This window comes from Hibiscus syriacus, unplaced genomic scaffold (genome assembly GCF_006381635.1).
Source record: "Hibiscus syriacus cultivar Baekdansim isolate YM2019G1 unplaced genomic scaffold, ASM638163v2 tig00111506_pilon, whole genome shotgun sequence".
Taxonomy (NCBI): Eukaryota; Viridiplantae; Streptophyta; class Magnoliopsida; order Malvales; family Malvaceae; genus Hibiscus; species Hibiscus syriacus.
This window is the reverse complement of record NW_024063109.1, coordinates 477,271-494,678: the sequence shown is the minus strand read 5'-3', so window position 1 is coordinate 494,678 and position 17,408 is coordinate 477,271. Positions and strand designations below refer to the sequence as shown.

The window sequence follows — 17,408 nt, the reverse complement described above, 5'->3', positions numbered from 1 at the left end:
CATGTCGTCTTCTTTAATTCTTTTTTGTCGGTGATATCTGTTTTTTTAGTACAAACAAGTTCTACACTCCTGTAGCTTTTTTCATCTTTTTCCAAACATAAATGTTTATTTAAGAAAACGATACCATGGAAGAATATTTGAGATGGTCTTTCTCTGAGGAAGAATATTTGAAATGTTTTGGAATTTCTATATAAGGGTGCACTGCAGTGCATGCAGATTTGTAGCTCTACTTATAATATCAATTACTGTATGCTCCGCAGAATACGGTCGAGGCTTAGCTTATAATAACTCCGAAGCTTCACGGTGGAACCATAAGCATCACAACTAACAGTTCGAACTTGTGGTTGGTTGACATTTCCCAGTGGTCACTGTGTTGGAAATAAAACACTCACACAAACAACTTTTATTGAAACTCAAACAAATATTACAAGAGTACTCTCGCTCAAAAACAAGAACTACAACTTACTCTTATAGGACTTTGCTTCTTCACTCACTTGGAAGCTCTTAATTTTTCTTGATGCTTAAAACTAAAATGGGAAGGGGTATTTATACTACTCAAGAACAATCCTACACCACACAAATAAACTAATTTAAACAATTACAATTTCAACAAATATCTAACTCTCACCTAACTAAATTGATGTAAGCAATGACATCATTACTTAAATGAGGTAAGCAATGACATCTTTAATTAAATGATGTAAGTAATGACCTCAATTTAGTTTGGGTTTGAGTTTAGGCTCCCATAATGGATCAAGTTTATGATCCAACACACTGATCTTATCATGGCTGAGAATGGTATTGTGCACCCATCTGAGAGCCAGTGGAGCCTGTGGGGAGTGCCTGTTTTTGTCCTCTTTAAAGATGCAAGGTACTTTAGACAGTAGCTTGATTGGTTTACTTTAGATAAAAGTCTTTGCTTTAATGACGGTTTATATTTGAAGAGCTAATTTTTAGTTTCATAAATTTTGTTTTAGGCTTGTTTTCAAATTGGATTCACTTGGCCTGGAGATACTAAGGATCGCATTGCCTGCTGCCTTGGCCTTAGCTGCTGATCCCATTGCTTCTCTGATTGACACTGCCTTCATTGGCCGTATAGGTCAGTTGACGCTCTCATATCCTATATTTATATGTTCTTTGCATTGATTCCTGGGTGCATGTTCTATATATGGTTTTCTTGAATGTCCTATATGTGTAGGACCGGTGGAGCTAGCTGCTGTAGGAGTGTCCATCGCTATATTCAATCAAGCATCAAGGATTACCATTTTCCCACTTGTTAGCATTACAACATCTTTTGTAGCTGAAGAAGATACTCTTGCAAAGATTATCCCTGAAGCTGTAAAATGTGAAGATTTGGAAAAGAATGGACTAAAACACAATGAATTGAAAGAATTGACAGCAACAAATGATGTAGAGGCTGCCAACTTGGAAAATGGTGCAGGTGCAGGTGCAGCTAGGAATACTGATATGAAAGAGCCTGAGAATGGTATAACGCTCTCTTTCTTTGATATGTTATTCGAGACTATCTTAGAGCATTCAGCTTCTCGTATTCTCATGTAATAATACAATTCGACTACTGATGTATTCGTCAGGTTCCAACACATCTGTGCTTGATACCAAAGCTGAAAATGCTGAAGTGAAAAAGGGGAAAAGGCATATCCCTTCAGTGTCAACTGCATTGATTCTCGGTTCGATGCTTGGTCTCCTTCAAGCTATATGCCTTGTTTTAGGGGCCAAACCTCTCCTGAGTGTAATGGGTGTGAAACATGTAAGTGCATCAATAATACTAGTAGCTTTAAATCTATTGATTCACTTTAGTCGTGTGTTTCTCAGTTATCACCTTATATGCTTTAAATTTCATTTTCATAATGCTTGACCAACCAGGATTCCCCAATGTTAAGCCCAGCACTTAAGTACTTGACTTTGAGATCATTAGGCGCTCCTTCAGTTCTTCTCTCTTTAGCCATGCAAGGGGTTTTCCGAGGATTTAAGGATACAAAGACACCTTTATATGCAACGGTTGCAGGAGACCTAGCAAATATCGTTTTGGACCCTATATTTATCTTTGTCTTACGACTCGGTGTCAGCGGTGCAGCCATAGCACATATCTTTTCTCAGTAAGTTAATTGTGTCTTCTTTCTCATTTGACAATCTTATATATATTCCATCTCTAATGGAAAATGATCTCTTCAGGTATTTGATTTCACTCATCCTCTTGTGCCGATTGATGAAACAAGTCAGTCTCTTACCCCCGAATATGAAAGACCTGCAATTGGGACGATTTCTTAAAAATGGTAGGGGACTACAGAGTTTACAGTTTGGTTATTCTTAAAACTTACTTGCCTATGACCCTATGGTCTGATGCATGATATTACTACAGGTTTTCTTTTATTAGCAAGAGTAATAGCAGTCACATTCTGTGTGACGTTGGCAGCATCAATGGCTGCTCGGCTTGGTTCAACGCCTATGGCTGCATTTCAAATCTGCTTACAGATCTGGATGACATCATCTCTTCTTGCTGATGGTTTAGCTGTCGCTGGACAGGTATACATACATACATACATGAAATTGCATACAAGTGGTTGATTAACCTATCTGTAATGGCCATCGTTATAGGCAATTCTCGCAAGTGCATTTGCAGAGAAGGACTACAAGAAGGTGACAGCAGCGACATCTCGTGTAATGCAGATGAGTTTTGTGCTTGGTGTGGGGCTTCTTGTTGTTGTGGGAGTCGGTTTATACTTTGGGTCAGGGATCTTTTCCAAAGATGCTAGTGTTCTTCATCTTATCGCTATAGGAGTACCGGTAATCAATTCATTGATGCACCCAGCAACAACCTCAAAAATTTTAACTTTCTTTCTTAAAGATATATATATTGATTGAAGTGTATATACATATGTGATCAGTTTGTAGCAGCAACACAGCCAATCAACTCAATTGCTTTCGTGTTTGATGGTGTCAACTTTGGAGCATCAGACTTTGCATTCACAGCATACTCCATGGTGTTAGTAGCCGGAGCAAGCATAGCATCGCTCTGCATTCTCTCAAAAAGAAACGGTTTCATAGGGATATGGATTGCACTAACCATTTACATGGTTCTCCGAAGCTTAGCTGGAGTTTGGAGGTAAAATCAACACCTTTGATCCTATGCCATTTCCATACACAGACATACATACATATATTTCTGATTGAAAGTGATGTTATGTGGTGCAGGATAGGGACTGGAACTGGTCCATGGCGCTTCCTAAGAAGTAGATCCATCGCATAGGATAGGGAAGTACTCCCAAAGAAAACAGTCTTTGAAAAAGTTCAGTTTTTATATATATATATATACGTATAGATATTGCTGTGGTTTGCATAGTGGTGGTTTGTTTGTTTCCACCTGCTTTATTGCTTTCATTTTTGAGAGGGTAGGAATGGATATTGTGTTGTGGATTGTCATGTTCTGTTTAGATGATGTACGTAAACATGCAAAAATAAAAATGTGTTGTAGCAGTCGAAACTTATCTATGCAGCATAGCACTTGTTTCTTTCCACCAATTTTGTTTTTGCTTGTTTTGAAAACTAAAACTTACTTAAACTTTAGTAAACATTTATTTAATTTATCCTTAAATATAAGAGGGACATAAATAAGATTATAAAATCAAGTAATTGTTCAGTCTTCAGTCGGATCCTGTCAGGTCAAGTCAAATCGGATACAGGTTGAGTCGGGTTAATTTAATGGTTCGACTTGGATAAGGTCAGGTCCAAGTCATATCAGTTCGGGTCATTTTACAGGTTGATTTGACATCAGATTCAGTTCGGGTTCAGGTCGGTTAATTTCAGTTCGGATTAATGTCAGTTCATGTCAAAACGATTCAGGTCTGAAGAAGTTAAATACCATGTTAATTCAGGTTCGGATGGATTTCAATCGGATCTCGTTCAGATCACATCATTCACAGACAAAATTCAGGTCGGATCTTACCAGATACGAATTGACTTCAAGTCGGGTCATTTTTGGGTTAATTATTTTTCACCTTTCAATGTTTCATGAACGTGAGAACGTCGATTTGTAATTTGTAATTCTATATGATTTAGAATAAATTAAAAAAATTATAAATAATTATGGGTTAGCTTTGATAAAAATATAATTCGAAGTACTAAACTGAACAAACATACAATTAGAAACAAAAATTTAAATAAATTAAACAACACGCATGGATGAGGGATAAAATTGAATTAATTATAAAATGTGAAGTTAAAATTAATATAAAAATGGACTAAATTGAATATATTTAAAAGGTTGGTGAACAAAAGTTTATAGAATTTGAAATGAAATTTATAATGTGATTTATAGGGTTTGAAGTAAATTACAAAAATATAAATAAGTATGAGTCAATTTTAGATACAAATATAATTTTAAGGACTAAACTGAACAAATATAAAATTACAATTTAAAATTTTAAGAATTAAACAACATAAAAAGACTAAATCAAAATAATTGTAAAATAGACTAAATTACATTCATTTCAAAAGTTGAGAAAAAATTGAAACAATTATATATATATATATATATATATATGATAAATATTATGATAATATGATGCATGTATATATAATGTACATTATACGATACAGTATATGTATATACTTTTATATATATATAATGTATATAAATATAAATATAAAGTATAAGTATATAAACTATAATATATATATATATATATATAAAGTATAAAGTATAAAGTATAATTATAATTATAATTATAATTATATATATATAATTGGCTAGGAATAATGGTCATTAGATCAAACTCTATCAAAGGTCTAAATTGATTTAAATTTGTTCATCAATATTGATGACATGGGACCTAAAAAGATAGAGTCATTTAATATTTTTTTTTGTTCAGGTTTCAGTCGGATCCTATCAGATAAGGTCAAATCGGATACATGTTGAGTCAGATTAATTTAATGGTTCGAATTTGATTAGGTAGAGTCCAGGTCAAATCAGTTTGAGTCATTTTCGTGTGGATTTGACATCATATTCAGTTCGGGTTTCATGTCGGGTTAATTCCAGTTCGGATCAATGTCAGTTCAAGTCAAAACGGTTCAAGTCCAAATTAGTTAAATATTAGGTTAATTCAGGTTCGGAAGGATTTCAATAGGATCTTGTTCAGATCAGGTCACATCATTGACAGACAAAAATTAGGTCAAATCTTACCGGATACGGATTGACTTCAAGTCAGGTCATTTTTAGGTTAATTATTTTTCGCCTTTCAATGTTTCATAACGTGAGAACGTTGAATTGTAATTTGTAATTGTATATGATTTAGAATAAATTATAGAAAAAATATAAATAATTATGGGTCAATTTTGATAAAAAAAAATATAAATTAAAGTACTAAATTGAACAAACATGAAATTAGAAACAAAAATTTAAATAAATTAAACAACACACATGAATGAGAGATCAAATCAAATTAATTATAAAACGTGAAGTTAAAATTAATATAAAAATAGACTAAATTTCATACATTTAACAGGTTGGTGAACAAAAATTTATAGAATTTGAAATGAAATTTATTATGTGATTTATAGGGTTTGAAATAAATTATAAAAATATATATAAGTATGGGTCAATTCCATATACAAATATAATTTTAAGGACTAAACTGAATAAATATAAAATTAAAAATTTAAATAAATTAAACAACATAAAAGGATCAAATCAAAATAATTGTAAAATGAATCGAATTACATTCATTTCAAAAGTTGAGGAAAAATTAAAACAATTATATATATATATATATATATATATATAAGTGGCAAGGAATAATCATTCAAAAGTTTAAATTGATTTAATTTTGTTCATCAATATTGATGACATGGCACCTATAAAAATAGAGACATTTAATTTTTTTTCAAGTCATAAGTCAAAAAAAAAAAATCACCCAATGACCGTGGCGATCAAAACATAGCAAAATTTTAGGATTTAGGTTTTTTAACTTTTGTATCTTGTTGGGCTTGTAATTTGGGTCAAAGGTTTTTTTTTTTTTGTAATAAATTTTATTTACCCAGTCCTAGTATATGTAAATGAACTTGTATGTAATATAAATGAGTTTTTATTATATTTGGGCTTTGAGAAAAGTATGCTATATTTATTTATAACATGGGTAATATATGTATATGGATATGAAATATGAAAACGGTATATGGTATATACTAATATATAATTTATATTAATGTCATCACCTGGATAAAATAAGTGATGACAATAGTATAAATTTTAACATAAATTTGTTTAGTTGATTTTATTGTAATTTTAGCATAATAAATTTTATTTATTCATTTATAAATTATTAATTTTAGTATTTTTTATGTTATTCGATTTTCCAATCTCAAATAAATTCATCTTATATATTTTAAAATTTTAAGCTAAATTATATTTATTATTAATCAATTTTACATAAAAATAAAATAGACTTATAAATATCTTAATTAATTTTATATAATCTAATAAAATCATGTTCGATAACTAAATTATATAATAAAATTAATTTAATGATTATAATTAAAATTTATAATATAAGGATTATAATTAATATAGAAAGTAAATGTATTAATTTAATTATCGTAACTAATAATTTATTTTAAATTTTAAAAATTAATCATATTAATTTAATTATAACAAGTTTATCATAAATTTAAAATCTCATAATTGCATCAATGGTAACTTATTACTTATAAGTTAGATAAATATTAAATCAGTTCAATAACAAGTCAGATCAGTTCAATAACAAGTCAGATCATTTACAGGTTGAGTTAATTACATGTTAGGTTCATAACAAATCAGGTTGATAACAGGTCGAGTAATACCAATTATTTACCAGGTTAATCTCGGGTTCGAGTTCACATCGGTCGGATGTAGGTCGGGTTCAGCTATCATATTATCGGTTTAATTCGGGTTTAGGTCGTTCTCATATCGGGTGCAGGTTGAGTTCATATCCATAATTTCTAGGTCCAACTCGGGTTCAGGTTAAGGTCAGTTCGAACTCGAATCAGTTTCGGACCATCTCCGCTAGAATCACAAACAATTTTAACTCAAATTGATTTTAGTCAATTTTACATACCGAGTTAGCTTTTTACAACCCTAGACATAAATAATCCAAGTATTAAAATCACATTTTCTTTTATTTTTTACATCTCTTCTATCAAATATAGGGGTGGAAAGAAAATATATATTTGTTATCTAATAAATATTTAATTATATTTTATATTTATCTTGAATTACGTATTTATTGTATTTAAATTATTTAAATTTATGGATAAATAGCATTTTATTATTTTAATTTATTTAGTATTTATTTATAAGAAATATTTGTATTGTTATCTTAACGGTTTAAATATTGAATTATTCTTTCAAAAAAAAAAACTCTTTGATTACACTTTCATTTCAATCGCAAAAGGGTAGTTTAATCAAAATACTGTCCGTATTTAGCATGGTGGACATTTCTTGAACTATAGAATTTTCTTTTAAAAGGGTAGTTTAATCGCAAAAGAGTATTCTCGTTGCCGTGGAAGTAATTGTTGAGCTTGTATTTGGTTGTAATGACATATGAATTTGATGTACTTCCATTTAGGTTTTTGGATTATTCAAGATGCGTCTTAGAAATTCTTGATGATTTAAGAAATACTCATGAATCAATTTCTGCATAAAGTTTACACACAGATTTATGGTTTACAATCACTGCCCAATAATTTGAGCAACTTACGTCCATCCAAGTGTTTGTTTTGCCAAAAAAACAAAAGCAAAGGAATACCGTAATCCTGGTACAAACCATACCATACAGCATAATAATCTAGAAATGCTCAATAAAAGAAAATATCCGCAAATTGGAAGCACAACCACCCAAGATTATTAATGGTTAAGAAAGATTATGAACAGATACTATCTTGTAATCACCCAAGACTATTAAAAACAGATATTATCATTCTTTAACTGATCTTCCTAAGCGTTGGTAAGGAGAGAGAACAAAGCAAGAATAAGCTCAGTTTTCGGAAAAAGAACGAAACTCAGAACACATATCCAGTTCACAATCGTGTTTTCCTCGGAAAGAATTACTGATAAGTTATGTCCAACTCCATGATATATCATTGAAGTAAAAACGAGATATCAACCTTATACTCTGTGCACATGATGTGAATTGAAATACACAAAATTACAACCAAACAAACCTTCGGCATTTGCAGCTTGGTGTCCACCAAAACAAACCTTCACTCTCGGTTGTCCATCTTAACAGTTTATTCCACACTCTTGTACATCAGGCCCAGTAACTCTTGTTGTAAAGGGATCGATACGCACCCACAACAAAGAGAAAATGGAGGCAAGCAGAATTGACCATACGACTACGATGGTGGGTGTCCGGTTTTGGCGTCCCATCAAACCTTTCAAGAACGGGTAGAGATGGATGATCACCCAGAAGGCAAAGAATAGCTTACCAAAGAGGGGACCCCATGATTGATAGCCACTATTGATGGCATACGAGATTCCTGCAACAACTCCCACCAAGTTTATAATGAGGAGAGTGGTTGGTGGGATGAGAAGGGTTGTCCATTTGAACATATAAAGTTCTGCAAAATCTCCATCTTCATCTGATGCTTTTGAAGTGACCGTGAAGTTAGTGTCGATGCCAGCAAGAACCTTGAGAAGCCCTTGGAAAACAGCAAAAAGATGTGCCGACACACCACCAATAACCCAAAATTGTTCATTTCTCCACCACTCATCAATTCCCACACCACTCCACCTCATTTCTAAAATACCAGTTGCAAAAATGGAAAGAAAGAGGGATATAAACCATATACTCGCAAGGTTACTAATCTGCAGTCACAGAAAACCAAGCAAACTAATTACGAGCATATAATGCAATAACCTCTAGCTCAACAAAACAATAAATAAATAAAGTGATGTTGATTAGGTATAATAATTCCGGATAGACTAACCTGTGGGATAATGAACTTGTTAGTGAGCAGACAGACGGCTGGCAGTGTGCAGTACATGAGAAGTGGAATAGCAGTGATTGGGTAGATGGTAGTGTTAACATATGCAAACCGTTCAAGCCACTTGAGCCTACCCTTATAACCATACCAGATAGGGCAATGCCTACTGAAAAGAATTTCTACGGAACCAAGAGCCCATCGAAGCACTTGGTTCAGACGATCTGAAAGATTAATAGGAGCAGAACCTTTAAATGCTGGGAGTTTTGGCATGCAGTAAATTGACCGCCAACCACGGGCATGCATTTTGAATCCAGTAAGAATATCTTCTGTAACAGAACCATAGATCCACCCAATCTGCAGGAAAAAAGAAAACAAGGAAATTTAACTCAATTATGGCAGATGAAAGGGATGTGAAAGGCGCAGAGGATAAGAGATCATCCTGCACAAGTGACAAAAAATGAAATTTAAAAGGAATAAAAGCAAGCATTTTGCGGCAACAGCTATGGGTTTCATACAATTCAAACATACATAGAAGTCCCTGATGCAGTTTATAGATTAATATACTCTAATTCCTTTCATCTTTTAACACCCAAAAAGAAACAATTCGATATCCAATAGTCATGAAATTCACTGATCAATTTTCATGTAGTGGAGTCAGAGATTTTAAGGACGTAGAGCAATAAAACATTTCAGGGTTCAGAGAAAACATGGGAGGAACAGCGAGCCACATACCTCACTTCCCCAGTCTGTTTTGTCCTCATATCCACAGCTGATAACATGAATTGCTTCCTTAAGAAGTGTTTCGGGAGTAGCAGACTGAGGAACACCACCATTCTCCATAAGTGTAGAGGCAACAAAAACAGCAGACTGACCGAAACGTTTCTCCAGGCTCATTTGCGACATCAGAAGTGACTTTTCGTCATCAAACCCAGCCCCTGATTTTAAAAATGCAAAATGGAGGACTTAGAAGGAGCTTTTCTTCATTTGACCAAATGGTAAGGAGAATAATGACCGCTAAGCTCAAAAGACAAGAAAGTAAATAGTTACCTTCAACACCCTCTTCTATATCCTCTAGATTGTATATTGGAACGGTAGAATCAACATGTTTGCCAGATTTCTTCTTGTCTGATCCCTTTTTACTTGATTTTGAACTCTTCTTACGAGAACCTCCACACAGTGAAGATAGCACCCCCGCTTTTTTATGCTTGGGCTTAAGGGGAGGTTCATATCCATACAATGCTGTTCTATTGAAGACACATCCCGTACCGACGTAAACAGGCCCTTGTATGCCATCCAGACCCCTCAAGTTTATCTGTAATTTCACAATAAATTAGATGATGTCTCAAGGATTTCAATAGCTAGTATGTTCGATGAAAACTGACTCAAGCCAGTCATTCTACATCATCAATAACATCATTCACAAGATGCAATTATTTTTCTTGGTACAAGATATGGAGCTTACATCAAAGAAAACAGTGTTTCTGTTAGCATATCGATCGTTCTTGTCAATACCATCAAACCTTTGTGGAAATTGAACATAACATACTTGCTTCCCAAGGTTTGGATCCATCAGAAAACACATAGCTTCCCTTAAGGCCTTGCTATTATTTATGTAGTGATCACAATCAAGATTCAACATGAAAGGTCCATTAGTAAGAACAGCTGACACCCGAACCTGAAAGAAAAGTTCATTGACAGCTATGTTAGATAAGATAGATATCAATGAGTACTGCAAAATTACGATAGATTTAAAAAATAACTTACAAGTGCATTCATAGCACCAGCTTTTTTGTGGTGTTGGAAGCCTGGACGCTTTTCACGAGAAACATAAACTAACCTTGGCAGCTCATTGCCATCAGCATCAAGGCCCCCGCTCTGACCTAAGAAAACCTGCAAGTTTACAAAACTTTGGTAACATTAATAATGTGTAAAATACTTACAGCTAAGGCAACTCACTAAACCACTTTCAAAATAATGAAAAAAATGAACAGGATGATCACATAATATGCATGGAAATGTAATGAACTAACTCAAGCAGATCTATTCTCGTCTCATGTGTTTGTTAATATTAATCTACGATTGAAAGGAAACATATAATCCCACTTGTTATGTTTTTCCAGTCCAATGTGTGTATAGAATTTCATATAATCTAGAAATTCAGGAACAAAGGCCATCCTGCTCAAATAAGATAAATGAGTAGAGCATATCTATGAATGCAAAAAACAGGTCCTACCTGGATCATTCCTGGATGGTCTCTGGTGTTATTACCAGGCCATGGTGTACCATCCTGCATAATCCACCCTTCTTCAGGAACTTTCTGTGCCTTTGCAACAAGCCCATTAACTCTAACTTTAAATTCTTCATATTCTCTCTGCAATAAAAGGAAAGAAGTGAGGATGATAAAAATTTGAATATGTAGCAAAATTGCAACCAAGAATATCCAAGCTAACCCTTACCTTCATAGCTCTACGATCTTTGACAAATGATGTTTGAACTTTATCTTTCAGGTAATCAATCTTCTGTGCAAAATACCACTCTGGAGCCCGAGGTTCAATGTTATACTTCTTGCAGAAAGGTACCCATTTCCTAGCAAACTCTGATGTCTCAGACAATGCTTCAAATGTTAACATAGCAGCACCATCATCTGACACATAGCAGGAGACCTTGTCGACTGGGTAGTCAACAGCAAGAATGGATAGCACAGTATTTGCTGTCACAAGTGGAGGCTCCTTTAACGGATCGACAGTACTCACAAAAATGTCAACAGCAGCTAATTCTGATGGTTCCCCTTCACGATCGTATCTGTTAAACAGCCAGGGAAATTAAATGATAAAGCAAGACTAAAGACAGACTAAAATAGCACAACTGCTTAAAATATGTTTGTGCAGATTCATGAGATTGACAGGAAGAAAATGTCTTACCTCAAGGCAAGTCTATCGAGATAGGTTTCGCGGTTAACAGGAAGCCACTTAGGAAACTGATCCAGTATCCATGATATTGCAAACCAAATCTCACATATAACAGATATCAACCATAGAGCATAGGCATTTGGAACAGGGTTTGTTATTCGATAGTGCAAGAAAATGCAGAGAATAATGAGTCGAAGAATGATGACCATCCGATAAGGGTTTATTTTTGATGAGGGAACGGAAACCTTTCTTGATAGAGGCTGCCGAGCTTCATCATTCCTGAAAATTAAGAAGAATATTGATAATTAAACTTGGGCTAGACAGATTTGTAGCAGGACTTAGCTCCCTTAGATATGGAACTTCAGAATTGTTGCTAAATCATGTTCTCCAAATTCAGAAAACTAGTCTATATTGCAGGATTTAGAAACACCCCAGGCAAAGGAATAGAGAAGTGTGATCAATATTCTTAACATATTTTAACTTGCCATGGACTAACATGAACAAGAACAAATAATCTCATATAAGTTCAAGATATTAATCAGATGGGACGCACAGTAAAGAGTCATCCACAAGCACATCGGTGCTGGCATCAATATCACCAGCACCCCTTTCAGATGCAGGGTGGCCTGTACTCATAGGAACACCATTCTTTTCCTGCTTCATCTTCCAGCCATCAACTCTCTCCTTCCAAGCTACATTTCCCATTCCAGGTGAACCAAACTCCCTCACGGGATCCACAACCCTAATATTCGCTGCAAGGAATTTCAATGTTTATATCAATTAGCCATAAAAGCATATAAAGAGAAAGATGGATTTCATTTGTGCAATTAATTAATGCCAGCCATGTAAATAAGAGGATGCATACATTTTCCACCAACAAGCCCCGGAGATGCCATAGAAATCCGCTCAGGTGATGCAGCAGATAACTCACCAGAAACCTACAATGTGTCAGTGAGGAAAGCAAAGTTCCAATCCATCATTCCATTAATGAACAATTACAAAGAACAATAGCTTCAGGACAGCTTATAGACTTACCTCCTGCCCATTGGTGAGCAGGGGAAGATGGTTATGAGAAACCTCTTTATCATAACTTGGAGCACTAACATCCTCCCCTCTTGCATAAGTTGCATGCCAGCTCAACATTCTTTCTGAAATTTTCTGCTTCTGATATTGGTTTTTGTTTTCTGAAGAGTAATTGAAATCACTAGCGCTGTCATCTGCATCACCACCCTCTTCTCTATCTCCGATGATAGCAGGACTACCTGGAACCATAGAAAGATATAAAAAAAATAGAGATGAATATAATTGGAAAAGTACAGTAATGGGAAAATCTGTTCAATACTTAGTGTTATAAGAAGTTCGTACAAATAACAAAAAATCTCACGTGTGTAATACTATAAATGGACATTCTGAAAACCAAGTGTATATCTAGTGGGATACAAATTTTAAAATCACCTTTGTGCCTCTTGTATCTGGTTTTGCATTGAGGGCATGACTCATTCCCATCCTTCCTTTCATATTCATAGCATGGGCGGCAGACGGGAAATGCACATACATCACAAGCAATGAATGGATCACCATCAACATTCTTTCCGACAGTATCACCACAGATTTGGCACACCTGGCCACCAAGATTCTTCATGGTCTTTCCCTGATCAATCAAAGACTTTTTAGTCACATAGTCAGCAACAGATATGGAATTATGGATACCTCCAGCAATCCAAGGATAAACATCTAGCAGATATGCCTAACTATAAGTAAGAACACATATCAAGAATACAGACATCAAATAACTAGGTTATGAATTCATAAGAAAGTGAGTAAACCATTTGCAAACAAAGTACACTTGAACTATTTTTTTTAAAAATTATGGAACCTAATGCAATTAATCTAATATTTCGCTAAATTTTCTCTTATCATCAATTTTCCAATCGATAAGGCAAACTGAGAATTACAGACAAGTGTGAATAATTCTTCCAATACATACCCCAATATCTCCTGATTCCATTGTAAACCCCTTCTTTTGTCAGTTGGGAACAATGGATCCCAACTGTTTCTCGATTATCAACAAGATGTGTGCATGCCTTTATTTGCCAAATCTGAAAATCAAAATAAATCCTCCACTTCAAGAGTACGTTTTTCTGCTAAATCTGAAAAATAAATAAATAACAAGTAACAGAACTTATCATTTACTAGCTAGAACTGCAAATGACTTCAAAGCACTTCCCAACCAAATAAATCTAAATAAAAACTGTAACAAAAATCTCGTTGTCAGATAACGACTATTTAAATTTTCTTATAATGCTCTCCAACATTGCCACTTAATTGGATCAATGACGTCGACTGCTTCAGAACTCTAAGTAAACGAACCAACAAATAGCAACGCACTGTAGAGATGGATGCAATCGACATGTCCAAATCCAAAGGTCTTAAACAGAAAACCGACACATACAACGAGTTATAAGTCAAAGTGTTCACCAAAGAGATAACAAAATTTCGATGCAAAATAAAACAGAGAAAATAGCAAGAGTTGAGCACTCCGGTTCTAAAAAACAATCCGTTAATAACCCAAGACGAACATCATCACGATTCTCAGGATGAAAACAGAAATGAACTTGAAGAAAATGACTAAATCGAATTCGAAAACGAAACAATGGCTTCGATCTCTGCGGAATGAGAGAAAATCCACAACAGATCTAGGCGGAAAGCAACGAGAGAAATGGAAATCTGAGAGTGTGAACGGATCGACAATACGAACCTTGAAAATGAAGAAATGTCGTAGGAGGGAAGAGAGCAGGAATGCAAAGCAGCAGCTAACTCCCTTTATCAATCTCTGTCTATGAATACTAATATAATAGCAGTAAACAAATAAGCAAAGGTGGGTTTTATTTTATTCTCTAACAAATTATAATAGCTGTCAACAAATAATTACACAAGAGAGGAAAGCGACAGATAAACTACGATACCAGTTCCTTCCACCGACAGTTGTTAAGGGTTAAACGTTAAGAGGCTTTAGGCTTATTAGAGAGGTTAAGTTTAAGATTTAGGCTCAGTGATGAAATGCACTGACAGATCATTTACACCCAATCATTTTCTTTATTTTGTTGCGGTTCGATGGTCGAACCGTTGAAATTAAACAGCTGGAACGCTTTCATATCACGACTTACTGACCCCGGCCTGGAAAAAAGTTACGGAGGGTGACTTTCTAATACTACTGGCTTAGACTTTGTGTTGAGTCGCAGTTTTGACAATGTTGTTCTTTTGTTTAACCGGATTTATCCCTTTTTAAATTTAAGGTTAAAAATAGTTTTTGAATAATATTTTTATAAAATAAATTATATTTTACTGTTTCTAAAAATATTTTACGATTACAAACGAATAATGTTTCCAGATATTCAAATCAAACACGACCGTTACACACTCGAATTCACTTAATACCCCTAATATTTCATTTTATGATAAAAAGATTCTTAATAACTAATAATCAATTTGTTCATTATTTTTTATTTTTAGAATATTTTAACTATCAACGTTTTATTTTAGGATAACAAATATTTATTTTAGAACGTTAATAGTTTGTTAACTAACTATTTCTATCAATAGATAAATATTTTTATCTCAAAATAAAACGTTACAATCAAAATACTTTATAAAAAATAAGAATCAAAATAACTATTTAATAAATGTTAACAACTAATTTTGATATTAGAGCAAACTAAAATCATTCAAATCTACTAATTTTAATTAATTTTAAAATTTATCAAATATACATATTACTTTATTTATCATAACCTCTCCCTTCACCTCATTGAATAACCTTACTTTTATTCAAAAAAAAGAAAAAATAACCTTACTTCATTTTGTTAGCAGAATGAATTAGAAATTTATGTTAAGCGGCTAATTGGAATTTTGTGGTTATTTTCAATTTATTTTATGTTTAATATAAAGAAATTATTTAAACTATATCGTTTTTCTTAAAATGGTATATGAATTTTTTTCGTCAATGCATGTGTCTAACGTTACAACCATTATCATTTTAGATGTTTCGGTTGTAACGACTGTTAAAAAACATGTTAAGTGACACGTATTGCATTCAGATAATTTTGAAAATAATAATTTTTTTAAAATCTTAAATATATTATTATATTAAAAATCCTATTTTTTCTAGAATTACCAAAAAAAACTAAATCCCTAAAATTCCTTAATATCAACCCAAAATCTCTAACTCTAACTTATCATCGCCTTTGCCAACCACGGTCGCTACTACTATTGGTATCTCCCTTATCGGTCATCGTTACTTGAACTTCGGGTCACATAGAGATCGTGACTTTCAATCTTTGGTTTGTCGGGTTCTGTTAGAAGTTTCTAAATCTTTAATACCTGTAGGGTTCGTCGAATTGGACGATTGAGGAGAGCCAAGACGGTGGTTGATTAGTGGACGATGATAGAGGTAGTCATTTGGAAATGACAATGACAACCGATGAAGATAAGCAACGTGGATATAGGGGTTAGATTTAGGATTTTTTTTAAAGTTTTTCAACAATTTTGGGATTATATATATATAGTTTTAATTTTTAATTTTAATTTTTTTAAAAATATATATAAATGTGACACATATCACTTAATGAAATATTATATTTTAACAGTCAGTATGACCAATACACCTAAACTAATAATATTTGTAAGGTTAAATTAATCAATTTACTGAAAAAAATTAAGTATCATTTTAAACAAAATGGTATTATATGTACATTTTTTTCTATTAAGCTTTTATTTTAAAGATATTTTCAAGTATGATACAACCGACAGGGCGTTGGCATTGATTATTTGTCAGCATCGTTCGGGTATTTGTTTCTGTTTTTTAATTCGGCCCTATGCAATGGTGGGACCAGTTGTGGGTCTTGAGAGGCCTTGTATTTAGCACTCGGTCGGTAGCTTGCAATTTAGAAGTTAAGGTCGAATTTGCTTTTTATATGAAGTTAAATTTGATTTTTAATATTATTTTTTATATCATTTAAATAAGTCTTTGATTTAAGTTATTATGTAGGTAAAATATTCTTATTATAAGCATGGCAAAGTTAGGTGCGTAACACGAGTCAATCAGAATCAGTCAAGACAAAACCTAAAAATTTAGAATGACAAAAAATTAATTCTCAATGTTTATTAAATTAATTATTTTAGTTTATAATTTTTTTAATGTTTTAGGTCATAATATATTATTTTAGAGTGAAGGTATTTTTAGCATTTGATTAAATAATAACTTTTATCATTGATCTTTTATGGAGTATTTTGATCTTAACGTTTATTTTTGGGTAAAAACTTTATATTTTGGAACATTAATCGTTTGTTAACTAACGATTTTCATCTGCGAATGAACATTTTATCCCAAAATAAAATAAGGTGTCAAAATATTTTAAAAATAAGAATAAAAATCAAAACGACTATTTTGATAAATGTTGAAATTAATTTTGGTATTATGACATTTACTTTGGTTTGATGAGCTTTTTAACAGGGGCAAATTTT

The 17,408-nt window shown here is 33.1% G+C and overlaps 2 protein-coding genes across 2 annotated transcripts; one reads left to right on the top strand and one right to left on the bottom strand.

Annotated features, from left to right (window-relative positions):
- The first annotated feature begins 785 nt into the window (after positions 1-785).
- LOC120164195 (protein DETOXIFICATION 43-like) lies at positions 786-3,284 on the top strand. The gene is made up of 10 exons (XM_039173952.1): positions 786-871; positions 978-1,099; positions 1,199-1,483; positions 1,578-1,768; positions 1,885-2,117; positions 2,194-2,294; positions 2,381-2,544; positions 2,617-2,805; positions 2,907-3,124; positions 3,214-3,284. The coding sequence occupies exons 1-10, from the start codon at positions 786-788 to the stop codon at positions 3,266-3,268; spliced, it is 1,644 nt and encodes a 547-aa protein (XP_039029883.1). The 3' UTR covers positions 3,269-3,284.
- Positions 3,285-8,048: 4,764 nt separating this feature from the next.
- On the bottom strand, positions 8,049-14,736 carry LOC120164186 (cellulose synthase A catalytic subunit 3 [UDP-forming]). Its single transcript, XM_039173941.1, has 15 exons — positions 14,644-14,736; positions 13,873-14,035; positions 13,341-13,536; positions 12,921-13,147; positions 12,751-12,823; positions 12,439-12,637; positions 11,898-12,164; positions 11,433-11,778; positions 11,210-11,347; positions 10,741-10,866; positions 10,439-10,651; positions 10,024-10,288; positions 9,709-9,911; positions 8,980-9,330; positions 8,049-8,857 (listed from the first exon to the last, which is right to left on the bottom strand). Exons 2-15 carry the CDS (start codon positions 13,891-13,893, stop codon positions 8,273-8,275), a joined length of 3,210 nt encoding a protein of 1,069 aa, XP_039029872.1. The 5' UTR covers positions 13,894-14,035; positions 14,644-14,736; the 3' UTR covers positions 8,049-8,272.
- Positions 14,737-17,408: the final 2,672 nt, after the last annotated feature.